Source organism: Salminus brasiliensis, chromosome 24, assembly GCF_030463535.1.
Source record: "Salminus brasiliensis chromosome 24, fSalBra1.hap2, whole genome shotgun sequence".
NCBI lineage: Eukaryota > Metazoa > Chordata > Actinopteri > Characiformes > Bryconidae > Salminus > Salminus brasiliensis.
In genome coordinates, this window is record NC_132901.1 from 7713022 (window position 1) to 7726071 (window position 13050).

Consider the following 13050-nt stretch of genomic DNA (forward strand, 5'->3'; position numbering starts at 1 on the left):
GCCCAATGAGCGGCAAGCGGCTTGAAAGCTTAAAAGCCATGTGAAGCGAGCGAGAACTCATTCTCTTTCTTTTCCCCGAGAGGAGTAGAGTTCAACGCGATGGCAAGAACCAAGCAGACCGCCCGTAAGTCCACCGGTGGCAAGGCCCCGAGGAAGCAGCTCGCCACCAAGGCTGCTCGCAAGAGTGCCCCAGCCACCGGCGGCGTGAAAAAGCCTCACCGTTACAGGCCCGGCACCGTGGCTCTGAGGGAGATCCGCCGCTACCAGAAGTCTACTGAGCTGCTGATCCGTAAGCTGCCCTTCCAGCGCCTAGTGCGTGAGATCGCTCAGGACTTCAAGACTGATCTCCGCTTCCAGAGCTCCGCCGTCATGGCCCTGCAGGAGGCTAGCGAGGCGTACTTGGTGGGTCTGTTTGAAGATACTAATCTGTGCGCTATCCACGCCAAGAGAGTCACCATCATGCCTAAAGACATCCAGCTGGCCCGCCGTATTCGCGGAGAGCGCGCTTAAACAGAGCGCTTCGACGTTTACCTGAAATACCCAACGGCTCTTTTAAGAGCCACCTACCCGTGTCCGCGCCGAAACAGCAAATGTCCGCCTCACCTCGGTGTTGCGTTTATATAATGTAAGGCTATTATGACGCGCGCGCTTCTAAATTCCATAGGATTGAGCGAGCGAAACCAGCCGTGAGACAGTGGTTGTGAAGATTAGGGAAAAAAGCAACTTCTGTATGTGTATATATAAATATATATATATATATATATATATATATATATATATATATATATATATATATATATATATTTCACATCAAAATCGCCATTTTTAACGTGTTTTAATACAAATTAATACTTTTCTTTTAATTCCTATCAATATGTTTATACATATTTAATAGTTTGGAAACTGTTCATTCACCCCAGCAGAAAGTAGAAGCCACTGCCGCTTCAGTAGAACACTACACTTTACACTATGTAGTGTTTAGGCCGGTTTTGGCCTATTACATACGGCATTAGTCATGGATGGAGCGTAGATCCCACCGCGTGGTGAAACTATACAACTGCAAGCACAGTTTCAGAGAGTAATGTATGTGTATATTCATATAATGAGAGCTTGATTTGGGGTACTTACGTTTCATACATATGCAACATGAGTTTGATTGCATAGAGAGTAAGCGAGACCAGGGCAGCAGTAAAGGAGGTAAGTGTATAGTCCGGAGAGGAATGTTTGTTTGTTTGTTTGTTTTTAATCTCTTTCAATACCTCTACCAGAACAAGGCATGTCTAACTCTAAAAAATTATATGTTTACTCTATATGTTAACTCTATAAAATTCATGTTTCCCGTCACATTGTTTGTAAAATTAACCCAGATCAGCGGGAAAACTCGCCAAAATTAAATGAATGTTGAGTCAGTATTGTTTTGTGCTATACTTCAAAAATTACCTTATTTAGTACAGTCTAGCTTGTCTGGAAGTATAACCCTTGAAGTATGGAGCAAATTAAATGAACCTTCCCAGAACATGTAAAATGATCATTAGAGAAGCCTAGGGAAAAGAAATAGTGAATAAATACTGGCAGGGGTAAAGTGTTTGTCCTGCCTAGGATGCACCCGGTTATGTAATAGAGAGTAGAAGCCTTTGAGCCTTGAGTACAGTAGTGCTCTTCTGTGTGGTGAATAGAAGGGCTTTTGGAAGTGCTCATTGCAAACGACCACCGTTGTTTTGGGATCATGGGCATATATGTCATGGATGGAGCGTGGATGCCATCGTGTGGTCAAACAAGGCAAATGCAAACGTTAACTACGTAGATTTATTCGTGAATGTGTGTGAATGTTACAGCTTTTTCATTTGATAGATGGTTGTGAACTCCAATACGTCTACTAAGTCATTTGTATTGCGGTGTTATTTTGGTTAGTGTTTTTTAAAGTACATTTTTAAAAATGTTTCTATTGAAGCATACTTCAGTTCAGGGCATTTTAGAAGCCAGCATGGTTACCAGTTCTCATGCTGCCAGGCAATGAAATGGAAACTTAATTTAGGGCAATTTTATACACATTAAATATGATTGTTAACTGCACCAATAAATCTAAAAAGTAATTACATGTCTTTTGGGATGATTTTCGTTTGGGCTTGGGTTTCATTTTAACAATATGCTAACGATAAAGTCGGACAGAAGGAAAGGTTTTGAAGAATGCTTGAAAGAAGCAGTCTTTAAGGAAGGCACTGTATTAGCCATCATGACAACCAAACAGCATGCAGTTAGGTAAAAAGCCACCAATTCACTCACTGCTAGAAGCCTTTGAGACAAATTGTAGAGTAGTGCACTTCTATGTAGGACCTTTGTTTCCTTCTCTTTAGAGCCCTTAAACTCTGTGTATCAGTTTATATTGAGGTTCCCATAATAATCATAAATCAATAAAGAAAAACGCTCATCTGCTATCAAGACCTGACTGAGGAGCTGGAGGCCAGTGAAGCAAAGCTAAAATATGGAAAAGCATACGCACCCTGCAAGGTTTCGGTCAGAGACTTTCTTCAAGGCATAGGTAAGTAACAAATGAATACAAAAGTGCTAACAAAAGTTTATCAACAGCTGACCGTACTGACTTGCTCCCTTGTGAGTTAGCTTCTAACTCTTTCTCCTCTTTCTGATTTTGCTTCTTTAAATGTCTGCATGGACCAAAAAAGAAAAAATCAAAAAGATGAATTGTTTTATATTTTGCAGATTTACATTTTGACCACCAGATGGCATCCACGCTCCATTCACGTACTACGACCACAGACTTAAAGCTTAGCCCTGAAACTCCATCAGAAGCCTAAGGGGTAGGTCTAGCCAAACTGCTTCCACTCACCCTGACTTCATCATGAGCTCTACACTTACTTTGCTTACCACAATGTCTTTCCATATTTCTTTATCATCCACTAACTGCAACATATGATAAAAGCAACATTAACTCCCTCTGTGTTTATCTAATCTAACATGACTTTTATTAGAAGATGTAAAGCGAGCCTGAGAAATCCAAGGGGTAAACATGTAGTTTTAGTTGGCCTCATTAGGAGCTTTTCCCTTGTATGCAATAATATACCATTTTTTCGATTTGTGTTTGATCTTTCTTACTTTAAATGTCTCTGTGGACACTATATCTTTAACTTGTAGTGTATTAGATCAACGACTACAATTCCCATGATGCCTAACTAAAGATGGTCTCTGACCAAAACCTTGCCAAATAAAATTGACTCATCTGCTATCAAGACCTGACCGAGGAGCTGGAGGCCAGTGGAGCAAAGCTAAAATATGGAAAAGCATACGCACCCTCAAATTGGTGCAAAAAAAAAAAAATAAAAAAAAAAATATATATATATATATATATATATATATATATATATATAATTAACCTGCATGGTTTAGGTCAGAGACTTTCTTCAAGGCATAGGTAAGTAACAAATGAATACAAAAGTGCTAACAAAAGTTTATCAACAGCCGACCGTACTGCCTCCTCCCTTGTAAGTTAGCTTCTCTGCTATTTAAATGTAACTCTTTCTCCTCTTTCTGATTTTGCTTCTTTAATTGTCTCCGTGGACAATAAATAAATAAATAAATAAATAAATAAATTAAAAATTGCAAGATTAATTGTTTTACATTTTGACCACACGATGGCATCCACGCTCCATTTACGTACTATGACCACAGTCTTGAGGCCTAGCCTTGAAACTCCATCAGAAGCCTAAAAGACTTGACTAGAGAAGTGCACTTCTGTGTAGTGTATACAGTGTAAGGGATTTAGGAAGTGCCCTATTGCAAACGTCACCGTTGTTTTGGGATCGTGGATATATGTCATGGATGGAGCGTGGATGCAATCGTGTGGTCAAACTCGCAAATGCAAACGCTAAAAACATAGATGTATACGTGTATGTGTGTGAATGTTACAGCTTTTACATATGACAGATGGTTGTGAACTCCAGTAAGTCTACTAAGTTCTACCAAGGAACTTTTGGGCATTTTAGTAGCCAGCATGATAACCAGTTGTCATGCTACCAGGCAATGAAATGAAAACTTAATTTAGGGCACCGTAATTTTGTTTGGGTTTTAACAATATGCTAATGATAAAGTAGGACAGAAGAAAACAAAATATTCAATACTGTATTATCTCCTTACAGATCTTGATAAAATGTCTTTAGTTAAAGAATGCTTGATAGAAGCACTCTTTATTTAAGGCACTTTATTATCAGTTAGGTAAAAAGCCAACAATTCGCTCACTAAGAGACAAACTGTAGAGTAGTGCAGTTCTATGTAGGACCTTTGTTCTCCTCCCCTTAGAGCCCTTAAATTCTATGTTGTATGGTTATGTGTATGTATGTATGCATCAGCTTATATTGAGGTCAACATAATAATCATAAATCAATAAAGAACACCGCTCTGCTATCAAGACCTGGCTGAAGAGCTGGAGGCAAGTGGGGCAAAGCTAAAAATTGGAAAGCGGATGCACCATCAGCGCAAAAAATCATTTAACCTGCAAGGTCAGAGACTTTCTTCAAGGCATAGGTAAGTAACAAATTAACACAAAAGTGCTAACAAAGGTGTATCAAAAGCCAGCCGTACTCACTTGTGAATTAGCTTTTTTGTGCTTCTCAAATTTAACTCTTTCTCCTCTTTCTGATTTTGCTTCTTTAAATGTCTCTGTGGACCAAAAAAATATATATATATATCTATTTATATTTTGCAGATTTACATTTTGACCACCAGATGGCATCCACGCTCCATTCACGTACTACGACCACAGTCTTAAAGCTTAGCCCTGAAACTCCATCAGAATCCTAAAGGGTAGGTCAAGCCAAACTGCTTCCACTCACCCTGACTTCATCATGAGCTTTACACTTTATATCACCACAATTTCTTTATCATCCACTAAATGCAACATATGTCTAAGGCTTTATCATCCACTAACTGCAACATACTTTGCTTTCCACAATTTCTTTCCTTCCTTTCTCTTCCACTAACTGCTAACCAATATGGCTGTTATTAGAATATGTATAGTGGAAACCTGAGGAATCCAAATGGTGTGGGTTTAGTTTAAGTTGGCCTCAATTTACTTTATGTGCAAAAATATTTCAGTGGTGGTTTGTGTGTGTGTGAGAGAGAGAGAGAGAAAGAGAGAGAGAGAGAGAGAGAGAGAGAGAGAGAGAGAGAGAGAGAGAGAGAGAGAGAGACATGCATTTGTAGACATATATATGGCTTGCTTTATGCATACTCATTCATTCTGACAGAAAATACAAACCCTGTACTGGTTTGTGTGTTTCTTTAAACGTCTTTATGTCAATGTGTCAATGACACGATGTGTCTTTATCCTGTAGTGTCAAGATCAAGGACTACAATTCCCATGATGCCTAACTACAAGTTCGATAGATGACGTATTATTGATTATCTATCTATCTATCTATCTATCTATCTATCTATCTATCTATCTATATATCTCTATATATATATCTTCATCTAATGATGAAATCCGATAACTGCACGTCCAGTCACAGTAAAAAGTAAACCGTGTGCCATGGTGTACAGTAGTGGGCTGATCTTCGTGGGTGCTTGTTTTATGCTTGCAAGGTCGTAACCCTAGTACTAAATAGCCATTTATGTGATTTATATTCAGGTGCATTGAGGAAGGACTAATTTTGTCGTGTGTGTGTGTGTGTAATAAACGCTGCGCACGTTAGAATGGCGTGATGTAGTGTGACTTTGTTGTATACGAGACCGAGGCGCACATGGCGACAGCCATCAGAGGGCTGACCGAGGTATTTGTCGTGTTAAGACATATGTTAGCTACTTTTAATGTTCATACATGTGAAACGTCATTTTTTTTTTAGTCCTTACACTACTGGACCCTGGTTAGCTCCGGTGTGTCGTTGTTAGCACGATAACGTTTGCTAACTTGCCAAAAATGAAGTAGATAATGATATCCGATAACTCGATTTTGCCGAGAGCCTAAAGTTGTACACCCAGTCACAGCAAATTGATGTAGAACTGCCGTTGCTGGATCTATGTGTGGAGTTGTACATAGCTTGGAGCCAGCTTAGCGATTTGCAGCGTGGCTAACGCGGCCAGCATAAATAGTAAAGCGCAAATATGAGCCTAATTATGAGGGGTCATTATTTGTTGACCACAGTGCAGTACCACATGCAGAGTTGTAGCATAAAAGTACGCAATACAGCCGTGATTGGTGGCTGTTGAGTGATTTGAGTTAACTTGCTTTTTCAGGTCCACACATGAGCTAACAAAGCGATTAGCATGCTAGCTAACTCGGATGGTACAAACAATAACATACGCCAGCGAGTGTAAATACCTGTCAGATAAATACACACTCGCTCGAGTCAGTCAAGTTTTATTATGAAACGGTGTATATAGCAACATTTATACGTTTACTGTCGTGGTTGAAACCGAGAAGCCACCTTGGAGAGTAGCATGATGGCTAGGTGTCTTAAAATTAATCACAGAAATAACGATATTACGGACACGTGCGTAGTTCTCTATATTGTTATTTGGAGCAAGTGAGGGAGAAACAGTCGTGCTTAAACCCGGCTACCAACAGCGTATCTTCTGGTTTTCAGAGCTGGGCAGCCTGTGTAGCTTGCTAGCTAGTGTTTTGTTTACAAAAGATTATTTTCGTTAGCTAGTTGCCGAAACGACATCGGTCAACCGAGAGAAAAAACAAGAAACAAAAAAAAAACAATTCCCAAGCAGCTCACTACTCCCTGTGGAGTGCACGATGTCACGAAAAAACGGCTTCTATACTCACCTAGTGCACTAGAGAGTACTGGAGTGCGGTTTAGGATTGTACAACACACAATCAATTACTACAATAATAACAATAATAATGTCAAGTGTGTAATCTTTCTAAGAAAACGGTGCATAAATGTTTATTTACAAAGGTCACATGGCCCCTATGCACTTCAAATTTCGTGAAAAGGAGTCAGAGGCTGTGTATGAGCCTACTTTGAGTCACTGTAAGTTCATCTTAAGCCTAGGTCACTGAATTTTATTAATTCATTCAGCTATTTATTTATTTATTTTAAGATTTCGCCATAAGACCAAGCTATTTCAGAAGTGATTTTAGCTCCTAATTATAGTTTAGCTTACTTTTTAATTATAAGGTCAAGCAGGTCTGGAGCTAGGCTGTAGGTTTCGAAGCTAAATCATGATGAGTTAAAGTATTCAGAGTGAAGGTTATGCATGATCCAAAGTGTGCTGCGTTATTATTATTACTATTATTAGTTTATTCCTTTTTAGAACACTTGGAGTCTGGATGCCATTGTGTGGCCAGACTGTGAAACTACAAGCAGTAGAAGGAAGACATGCTGCAAATGCATTGAGAAGTGATGCTATTATTGCTTGACTTTGACTATTGATTGTCCCCCCCCCCCATGTACACCACATGTTAATGAAATCCACATGAAATCCAAAAAGAGCACTTTTTTGAATTTTGAACATGAGTACATCCAGAGGGTACGGAATTAATATTTAATTCCGAATTAATATTAATATACTGTATTTTGTATGGCTACCCACTCAGTGGCTTTATGTGCAATCTTTGAGTGGTCTAGGCATGTTTGAGACGCTGTACAGCAAAACAAGCGTTCTGCTCACGTACAGAGTATGAGGCGGAGCTAATGTACTGTGACGTCGCTCGGTTCCCTTGCTTTCATTTAGGTCCTATAGAGGAGTATAACATGCGTGTCTCTGGCTCCCCAGCTTCATAGATTCTCTTCTCGTCGACTGGGAAAAGAAGCAGCGAGGATGTCAGGCAGAGGCAAGGGCGGCAAAGGCCTTGGGAAAGGAGGCGCCAAGCGTCATCGTAAAGTGCTTCGCGATAACATCCAGGGTATCACAAAGCCGGCTATTCGCCGTCTGGCTCGTCGTGGTGGCGTCAAGCGTATCTCCGGTCTGATCTACGAAGAGACCCGCGGTGTGCTCAAAGTGTTCCTGGAAAACGTGATCAGGGACGCAGTCACGTACACTGAGCATGCCAAAAGAAAGACCGTCACCGCTATGGATGTGGTGTACGCCCTGAAGCGCCAGGGACGCACTCTGTACGGATTCGGAGGTTAAACGCTCGGCCTGAACAGCTCTAAACACAACGGCTCTTTTAAGAGCCACCCACAAATCCAGCAAAAGAGCCTGTTTCTATTCTTAGTTTGTTATCAAATAAGGCAGTCGATCTCCCGCATACTCTGTATTAAAATGTAATATACCGGAAGAATACATGTGTATATATACATATAATAGATATGTCTGTATATATGTATTGTTTTCCATTTTGCCCCCCGTGTGCGTTGGTTAAATCCGAACTATATGTCTTAATAAATCCTGATAGAAAAAAAATCGCCGTCAACGCCGCTGTGCCGAAAAACAGAAAAACAGCCCTGTAGATTAAGAATGCGCGGGAAGAATGTTGCAAGAATCATATTTGTTTGTTTGTTTCAATATAGTCAATGATGGTGGTTATGAATCTCCCGGTTAAGAAGCTAATTTTATATATATGAAGAATACATATAGTTTTCAATTTCCCCCGTATGCGTTGATTAAACGTTTGAATAAATTCAGAATATCGCCGTCAACGCCGATGTGGCGAAAAATAATGTGCCGTCTGCACGGTGGGTAAAAATGCGCGGGTAGGCGAACAAAGAGAATGCTGCTCAGGGGAGGGGGAAGGGAAGAGGAGAATAGGGAGGGGAGGGGAGGGAGGGGAGGGGAGGGGAATGAAGGGTGGGGGGTTGGCAAGAAGAGAGCGGACAATTTGTTGTCCAATGGTCGTTTGACGGCATTCTGGAGGCGGTACCTCGTCTAATTAAAATGCTAGAGTCTAAATAATGTGGGAGCTTATCGCCTCCCCCTCATTCTTCAGTCTTACTCGACGAGGAGCAGTATGCCTGAGCCAGCTAAGTCCGCGCCCAAGAAGGGATCCAAGAAAGCCGTGACCAAGACGGCCGGGAAAGGAGGCAAGAAGCGCAGAAAGTCCAGGAAGGAGAGCTATGCCATCTACGTGTACAAGGTGCTGAAGCAGGTCCACCCTGACACTGGAATCTCCTCTAAAGCGATGGGCATCATGAACTCGTTCGTGAACGACATCTTCGAGCGCATCGCCGGTGAGTCTTCTCGTTTGGCTCACTACAACAAACGTTCTACTATCACCTCTAGGGAGATCCAGACCGCTGTGCGTCTGCTCCTTCCCGGTGAGTTGGCTAAGCACGCCGTGTCAGAGGGCACAAAGGCCGTCACCAAGTACACGAGCTCCAAGTAAATAGTGATAGCGGCATAATCCAAACCCAACGGCTCTTTTAAGAGCCACCCACGGTTTCTTCCAAAGAGCAGTTTTATTCAAGAACCAAGTAAGTTATAATACTAATTATTATTATTATTATTATTATTATTTATTAGAGAGTGCCTTTATTGTTACATACTTATTGATGTATGTAAATCAACTTACTTAATTGTTTGTTTGCATTTAATTGGTATAGTGTACTAGGATTCAGGGACAGAGCAGCAAACTAAAATACTGTGCCATACTAACTGTATGGAGTGGGCTTGTAGTGCTAAGTGGGATAAATGAAGCTGCACATCACCTGTGAAAGACCAGTCCAGAGGAGATCAGCCTTACAGGTGGGGAAGAGTGAGGCAGGAAACCATACTAGGGTTGACTTAAACCCTAGAATTACACACCCGATCTTTGTAATGAAAGCTGTCTAGTATATATAACCAGGCATACGGTTAGGCTCCCCACAAGCCTTTTTTGTTGGGTCACAGAAGGGTGAAGTTAGTTAAAGCCTTAGGTTTATGGTGGGATTTGAGTGAGCAAAAGTAGGTTCAGAGCAAGGCTTTTGATGTAGAGGGTCGAAGTAAGGCAAAAGGACGAGGGTAGAATAATTAAATTGAGGTAGCGTAAGTAAAAAAGTATGGTGGTGAAAGTGTGTTTAGTGCAGATGTGATCTAGGAAGAGTGAGTAACAGTGGCTTTGTAAGGAGGCCTCAGGTTTATGATGAAGGTGGATTGAGTTAAAGTGACCGTGAGCTTAGGCCTTTGCCTTAGGATACAAAGGAAGGTTCAGTGAAAGTCAGTTTCAACATAAGCCATCAGCCTGATGTTTTGGATACACATGGATACACATGGCCTCGGCCTACTGAGGACTGCACATCTAAGTAGAATGGTCATGACTGCATGGAATGGGTTAAATGAAAGCAAAAGTTTGGTGTGTTGCTTATTGAGATAGAGGGAAGGATGGGGTTAATTTGTTTTAGGACAAGAATGAAATTGCAGTTGTTTCATGTGAGGGGTTCGAATGAGGATGGAGTGATTTTGTATAATGGTTGGATGAAGGATGGGGTTATTTCATTTTAGGGTTGGAGAGAGAAGGTGGTGGGGTTTGTATTAGAGTATGAATGAAAATGGGTTATTTTATTTTGGGGTTAGAAGGCGGATGGGGTTATTTTGTTTCATTGTTAGAATGATGTTAAGGTTATGTTGTACTAGGTTAAGAGGGAGGACAGAGTTATTTTGTATTAGGACTATTTGGTTGGGTCACAAAAAGATGAATTTGGTTGAAGCCTTAGGTTAATGTTGAGATTCGAGCGAGCAAGAATAGGTTCAGAGCTAGACTTTTGATGTAGAGGGTTGAAGCAAGGCAAAAGGACGAGGGTAGAGTAAATAAAATAGTATGGCGGTCAAAGGCCTCAGGTTTATGATGAAGGTGGATTGAGTTAAAGTGAACGTGAGCTTAGGCCTTTGCCTTAGGATACAAAGGAAGATTCAGTAAAAGTAAAACAGTTTCAACATAAGCCATCAGCCTGATGTTTTGGATACACATGCCCTTGGCCTACTGAGGAATGCACATCTAAGTAGAATGGTCATGACTGCATGGAATGGGTTAAATGAAAGCAAAAGTTTGGTGTGTTGCTTATTGAGATAGAGGGAGGGATGGGGTTAATTTGTTTTAGGACAAGAATGAGATTGCAGTTGTTTCATGTGAGGGGTTCGAATGAGGATGGAGTTATTTTGTATAATGGTTGGAAGAAGGATGGGGTTATTTCATTTAGGGTTGGAGAGAGAAAATGGTTATTTTCTATTAGGGTTAAAATGAGAATGGGGTTTTAGGGTTTAAATGAGCTTGGGTTTATTTTGTATTGGGGATAGCGTGAAGGTGCAGTTATTTTGTATTAGGGTTTGAAAAAGGGCATGATTATTTCATGTGATTTTTAGAATAAGGTTTGTCTTTTTTTTAAGATTTTGTTTTTGCGTTTTAGGGTGGGGGGGTGGATGCAGTTATTTTGTGTTAGGGTTAGTATGAGATTTTTGGCTATGGTATATTGGGTGTGTTGAGGTGATGAAGGAAATGAAGGTGCGAGTGCGTATTAGGGGACCTATGGAGAGCCGTTCCGTTCATACTGCGCACACACGGCAACACTGTGCTTTACACACTCCTCAAGGTCGCCCCGCACGACGAGCAAAACAACGCACCCACGTCTCGGATGCCCAGCACGCTCTCGCCGAGGCTCTCCTCCAACGCACCGGATAACACTCGCCCAGTTCGTGGCACCTTTTGTCGCCGTTTTCCACAGATTAGCACGCCAAATGCGCCGCCGCCCGTTCGGTACGCCGGTAGCGTGGCACGCTTCGGTGAGCGCCGTATTAAACGCGGCGTCGTTACGCTGCCCTTCCCGTCTTCTCAACACACGGTGGAGCCTCTCGGAGACGAGAGAGCATTTCTACGCTCGCCAAGTTGAGCTTTCGCCCATATTTCGCTCGACAAACGCCGAGAGAAAACACAAGTGCGAGACTGTCGCTGCCACACGGCTTTGCGGCATCGAGCGAGTTGAGTCTACAACGTTCTCATGTGGCTTTTAAGGGCCGGCCCCCTCGCTGCAGCGGGAGGTTCTACAGAACGCTGCAGCAGTTTGTGCTCACTCGCGCTCTCAGCAAAGCAGAACAATGGCAGAAGTCGCTCCAGCCCCAGCCGCCTCGGCGCCCGCCAAGGCCCCCAAGAAGAAGGCCGCCGCCCGCCCCAAGAAAGCCGGCCCCAGCGTGGGCGAGCTCATCGTCAAGGCCGTCTCGGCTTCCAAGGAGAGGAGCGGCGTGTCTCTCGCCGCCCTGAAGAAAGCCCTGGCTGCCGGCGGCTACGACGTCGAGAAGAACAACTCACGCGTTAAGCTCGCCGTCAAGAGCCTCGTCACCAAGGGCACTCTGGTGCAGACCAAAGGCACCGGCGCGTCGGGCTCTTTCAAGCTTAACAAGAAGCAGGCCGAGGCAAAGAAGAAGCCGGCCGCCAAGAAACCGGCACCTAAAGCTAAGAAGCCGGCCGCCAAGAAACCAGCCGCGGCCAAGAAGCCCAAGAAGGTAGCAGCCAAGAAACCCACTGCGGCTAAGAAATCCCCCAAGAAGGCCAAGAAGCCCGTCGCGGCCGCTAAGAAGGCAGCGAAGAGCCCCAAGAAGGCCAAGAAGCCGGCGGCTCCCAAAAAGGCGACCAAGAGCCCAAAGAAAGCCAAAACGGTCAAGCCTAAAGCAGCTAAGCCTAAAGCGGCGAAGGCGAAAAAGGCTGCCCCTAAGAAGAAGTAAAGTAAACAGTTACGCCGTTTACCTTCATGACTTATTTCTCTCTTCAACGGCTCTTTTAAGAGCCACCCACAGTTTCATAGAAAGCAGCTTTCCCCCCCTTGTTACTGCACAATGAAATGATTGTTAAAAAAAAAAAAAACAACAACAACACAAAAATATCTCTCATTAGTTACCCCAAACAATAATTATATATGATAAATATTCTTTGGGGTTTGGTTTGGTCTTTCCTTCTATGACCACTGTTTGGTCGAACGTGTTACATTTGAGCTGGAAAGGGAAACGAAACACGGTGCACGAGTGGGGGTAAATGTTTCTTTCTTTAACCCGTTTTCTTTCTTCCTTCCTTTCTTTCTCTCTCTCGCTCACACAGACACAGCACGAGAGGAGGAGGGGGTCGGGTAGGAAAGCGAGCAGAGGTGGGAGGACGCTAGAGTCTGACGGCGGAAATGCGATTGGCTG

At 42.6% G+C, this 13050-nt stretch overlaps 4 protein-coding genes across 4 annotated transcripts; all 4 read left to right on the top strand.

Moving 5' to 3' along the window:
- Positions 1–99: 99 nt before the first annotated feature.
- Positions 100–510, top strand: LOC140546853 (histone H3). The gene has a single exon (XM_072670274.1). The coding sequence runs from the start codon at positions 100–102 to the stop codon at positions 508–510; it is 411 nt and encodes a 136-aa protein (XP_072526375.1).
- Positions 511–7782: 7272 nt separating this feature from the next.
- Positions 7783–8094, top strand: LOC140546926 (histone H4). The gene has a single exon (XM_072670395.1). The coding sequence runs from the start codon at positions 7783–7785 to the stop codon at positions 8092–8094; it is 312 nt and encodes a 103-aa protein (XP_072526496.1).
- An 817-nt stretch (positions 8095–8911) lies between these two features.
- On the top strand, positions 8912–9286 carry LOC140546739 (histone H2B). The gene has a single exon (XM_072670128.1). It carries the CDS (start codon positions 8912–8914, stop codon positions 9284–9286), a length of 375 nt encoding a protein of 124 aa, XP_072526229.1.
- Positions 9287–11967: 2681 nt separating this feature from the next.
- On the top strand, positions 11968–12591 carry LOC140546963 (histone H1-like). The gene has a single exon (XM_072670443.1). It carries the CDS (start codon positions 11968–11970, stop codon positions 12589–12591), a length of 624 nt encoding a protein of 207 aa, XP_072526544.1.
- Positions 12592–13050: the final 459 nt, after the last annotated feature.

What these genes read in the sequence shown, in the direction of transcription:
- LOC140546853 (XM_072670274.1), top strand. Translation starts at nt 100, where the DNA reads ATGGCAAGAACCAAGCAGACCGCCCGTAAGTCCACCGGTGGCAAGGCC.
- LOC140546926 (XM_072670395.1), top strand. Translation starts at nt 7,783, where the DNA reads ATGTCAGGCAGAGGCAAGGGCGGCAAAGGCCTTGGGAAAGGAGGCGCC.
- LOC140546739 (XM_072670128.1), top strand. Translation starts at nt 8,912, where the DNA reads ATGCCTGAGCCAGCTAAGTCCGCGCCCAAGAAGGGATCCAAGAAAGCC.
- LOC140546963 (XM_072670443.1), top strand. Translation starts at nt 11,968, where the DNA reads ATGGCAGAAGTCGCTCCAGCCCCAGCCGCCTCGGCGCCCGCCAAGGCC.